At 32.5% G+C, this 3,550-nt stretch overlaps 1 protein-coding gene across 1 annotated transcript; it reads left to right on the top strand.

Annotated features, from left to right (window-relative positions):
• Nucleotides 1-650: 650 nt before the first annotated feature.
• Nucleotides 651-2,069, top strand: LOC126866811 (jerky protein homolog-like). Its single transcript, XM_050620767.1, has one exon. The coding sequence runs from the start codon at nucleotides 651-653 to the stop codon at nucleotides 2,067-2,069; it is 1,419 nt and encodes a 472-aa protein (XP_050476724.1).
• The last annotated feature ends 1,481 nt before the right edge of the window (nucleotides 2,070-3,550 follow it).

The following is a 3,550-nucleotide window of genomic DNA, read 5'->3' as shown; positions in this document are numbered from 1 at the left end:
ATCTATCACTGCGTGTGCTCCTCGAAATAGCATAACTTTGTTCTGTGTAATCTTTTCCACACAAGCATTAAAAATAATCATTATCATTATCTGTTGCTCTTACAAAATTACGTAAAAATACTCAAAAATAAAACCATGAAAAGAAGCTTTGCAATATTCGCAGAAACAATGGATTATTAGTATTCTTGAAAATGTTACCGTTTATAGAATAGACAGAAATATAAATTCAGTTACAAAAAACCATTTATTAGTAAACTATTTACAAATAAAATTATTTTTATTATTCTCATAATAAATTCACAAATTTCATGGTGCTTGCTTCTATCAACTCTATCAACTCTTGGTCGAATATTATTTTATTAGTCGAATATTATTTTGATATACAATATATAACCTCATTATACATCACATACATACATTATCCGAACGTTCTATCATCAGAATGTTGTATAATTCTCTATAGTGTATCTCATATACGTATATATCTATATACATACGTTACATACGTATATATACCTATATACATACGTTATATACGTATATAATCCATATAGTATCTGTTTCCCCCGATCAAAATTATCGACAACTATATAAAATCTCGTCACAACATTTCAGTGCAGTATTTACATTAGAATACGTTCCACACAATAATGGCGACAAAACGGAAACGGACACCGTTGACAATTGCCGAGAAATATGATATCCTTCAACTGATAATAAATGGTGAGACTCGGAAATCCATAGCAAAAATTTACAATCTTTCACTTATCACTGTGAGCAAAATAAAATCAAACCAGGAAGAGGTAAGAGCAAATTTCGAGGGCACCTCAGCGGCTGCTAGTAGTTCTAGAACATATTTGAAAACGTCACAGGATATACAATTAGAAAACACTCTTTACCGGTGGTATTTACGAAATAGAGATAAAAACGTACGAGTGACAGGAAAAATGATATCCCAACAAGCTATAGAACTTAAGGAAAAATTACAGATAAAAACTGGTTTCATAGCCAGTGCCCGTTGGGTGACAAACTTTAAAAATCGTTACCGTCTCCGTGAAAAGGATATCGATGAACATTTTCGAATCACAAGTCAAGCTGAAGCGGATATCGCCAAAACTAACTTTGAAAAACTTCTGTTAAGCGAGGGATACTCATTGGACAACGTTTACAATGCCAATAACACAGGAATATTGTGGAAAGCACTACCAGAAAAAACTTCGATCTTCCATCGTGAGAGAACGATAACAGGCAAAAAAAAGATGAAAGAAAAGGTTACTACATTTCTTTGTACAAATGTCACCGGAAGTCACATGTTGCCAATACTAATAATAGGCGAAATTAATCACTCTCGACGTAACAGAAATTATTATTCAGATGATCTGTCAGTTATGTACAGAGCTAACACCAAAGGTTTGCTGGACAGTAAAATTTTCAATGAATGGTTCGATGAATGTTTCTTAAAATCAATTACAGAAAGACAAATGAAAACCGGACGCAGAGAGAAAACTCTGTTGTTGCTAGATAACGCTGGCTCGAGTCACGAAAGCGGGTTAGTAAATACAACAGATGAATTAGTTAAAATCATGTATTTTGCACTTGACGTTACACCGCTCATACAACCAATGGATCATGAAATAATCGCATGTTTCAAGCGAATATACCGAAAAAATTTGCTGAAAACAATAATGCCAATATCTGATTACCGTACAGCGGACGAAGTCGTAATAAATCATGACAAATTAGAGTTCAGGGATTGTTGTCGCATAATGCGTGATGCTTGGTTAAATGTCAACAAGGTAATACTGGAAAACGCGTGGAACAAGCTTTTAAGGCGTGAAAACAACAAAAGTACGGAAAACATCGAAATAATAGAAAGGGACATAGATGAAACATTGCAGTTACTGCAGCGATTACCAGAATACGAAGGGTGTGACAGAGTCTCTGTAATATGTTGGTTTGAAAGTGATAAAAGAGATATCGACAAACAAGTAGGTACGACCGATATTCTTGCAGATTTTCTACAGGAAAATATAGGCAACGAACTTAGCTTTGAAGAAATAATTGAATAATTTATGATGCCACTGACAATTAAATGGTTTGAGCTACAAAATGAAAATAACTCGAAGGAATTACATATATTAAGACGTATATATTAAAAAATATATTAAGAAATATAATATGTATTATTAACAAGAAAGGTATGGGACGCGTAAGATTTTATGTAGCGTTTAATTGTTTCCTAGTACCATATGGTTCCAAATATATGCACTCATTACAGAAAAAACTATTGTTCTATAATTCAAACACATTTATCATTATTAGTTCCGATAATCAAGGTTCCTCTGTATATCGAAGACAAGGAAAGGCGCGAAATGGTATTCTTGTATTTACATTCTCTTTGACTTCTATACCTTCAATTTGACAAATTGGAGTTAAAATAACTGTTAAATTAAATCTTTGTAGGGAATATCGAGATGGATCGATTAATGTATTAAACAAATATATGGTCCTACAAAAAAATAATGATGACCTTAAAATCTTATTTAAAAAATAACTTTCGGAAAAAACATGATCTACCACTGCGTGTACTCCTCCATATAGCATAACTTTGTCCTGTATAGTTTTTTTCATACAACCATTAAAAACGAAGATATTTAGATATTCCGCTTTAGGTGTTCCGATTTATGTTCCCCACTCTGTATATCAGCAGATATTTATCAGTGCGAGTACCTACCAAAGCCGCTGGATACGTAAATAATCTGTGCAAAACTTAATTTGGAATTAAATTTATATTTATAAAATCATATTATATAGAAAGAAATACAATACACAAATTAGCTTCTTTTTTTCCTCTTCTATCTCGTATTCTTTATAATTTGTCTCATTAAACGAAAAAGGTACTACAATTGTAATTAATTAACTAAATATAATTATTAAGAGTTTAATTATTGGGAATGGCGACCTCGTCGATTTAAATGACTGTGAAATATATTATCAAGATTTTCATTCTCAATAACTTTTCGTCGGTTTTGGTTTTCAAGTTATGAAGCAATTTGTTCATCACATACATATATTATCACAACGTTCAATCATCAGAATGTTGTATAATTCTCCATAGTGCATGTCATATACATATACAGGGTGGTTGGTAACTGGTGGTACAAACGGAAAGGGGGTGATTCTATGCGAAAAAAGAAGTCGAAAATATAGAATAAAAAAAATTTTTTTTTTTTTTTTTCATTTTTCCATCGAGACAACGATCTACAGTGAGATCCGTTATAACGAGACGTGATAAAGTGCACGCGTACCGAGCGAATATTCAAAGTCGATTTTCTCGAAAACAAAGCCTCAAACGAAAAATTTTTATTCTATATTTTCGATTTCTTGTTTCGCGAAGAATCATCTCCTTTCCGCTTGCACCACCAGTTACCAACCACCCTGTATATAGAGGATTTTGCGATAATCTAATATTCTGAGCAATTAATTTCTCTGATAACGTGAAGAGTATAATGGAATCTCGCAAAAGACTTGATTAATAATTGGCTGATCG

The sequence above is a fragment of the Bombus huntii genome, chromosome 6 (genome assembly GCF_024542735.1).
Source record: "Bombus huntii isolate Logan2020A chromosome 6, iyBomHunt1.1, whole genome shotgun sequence".
Classification (NCBI taxonomy): domain Eukaryota; kingdom Metazoa; phylum Arthropoda; class Insecta; order Hymenoptera; family Apidae; genus Bombus; species Bombus huntii.
This window is presented reverse-complemented; position numbering and strand designations above follow the sequence as displayed.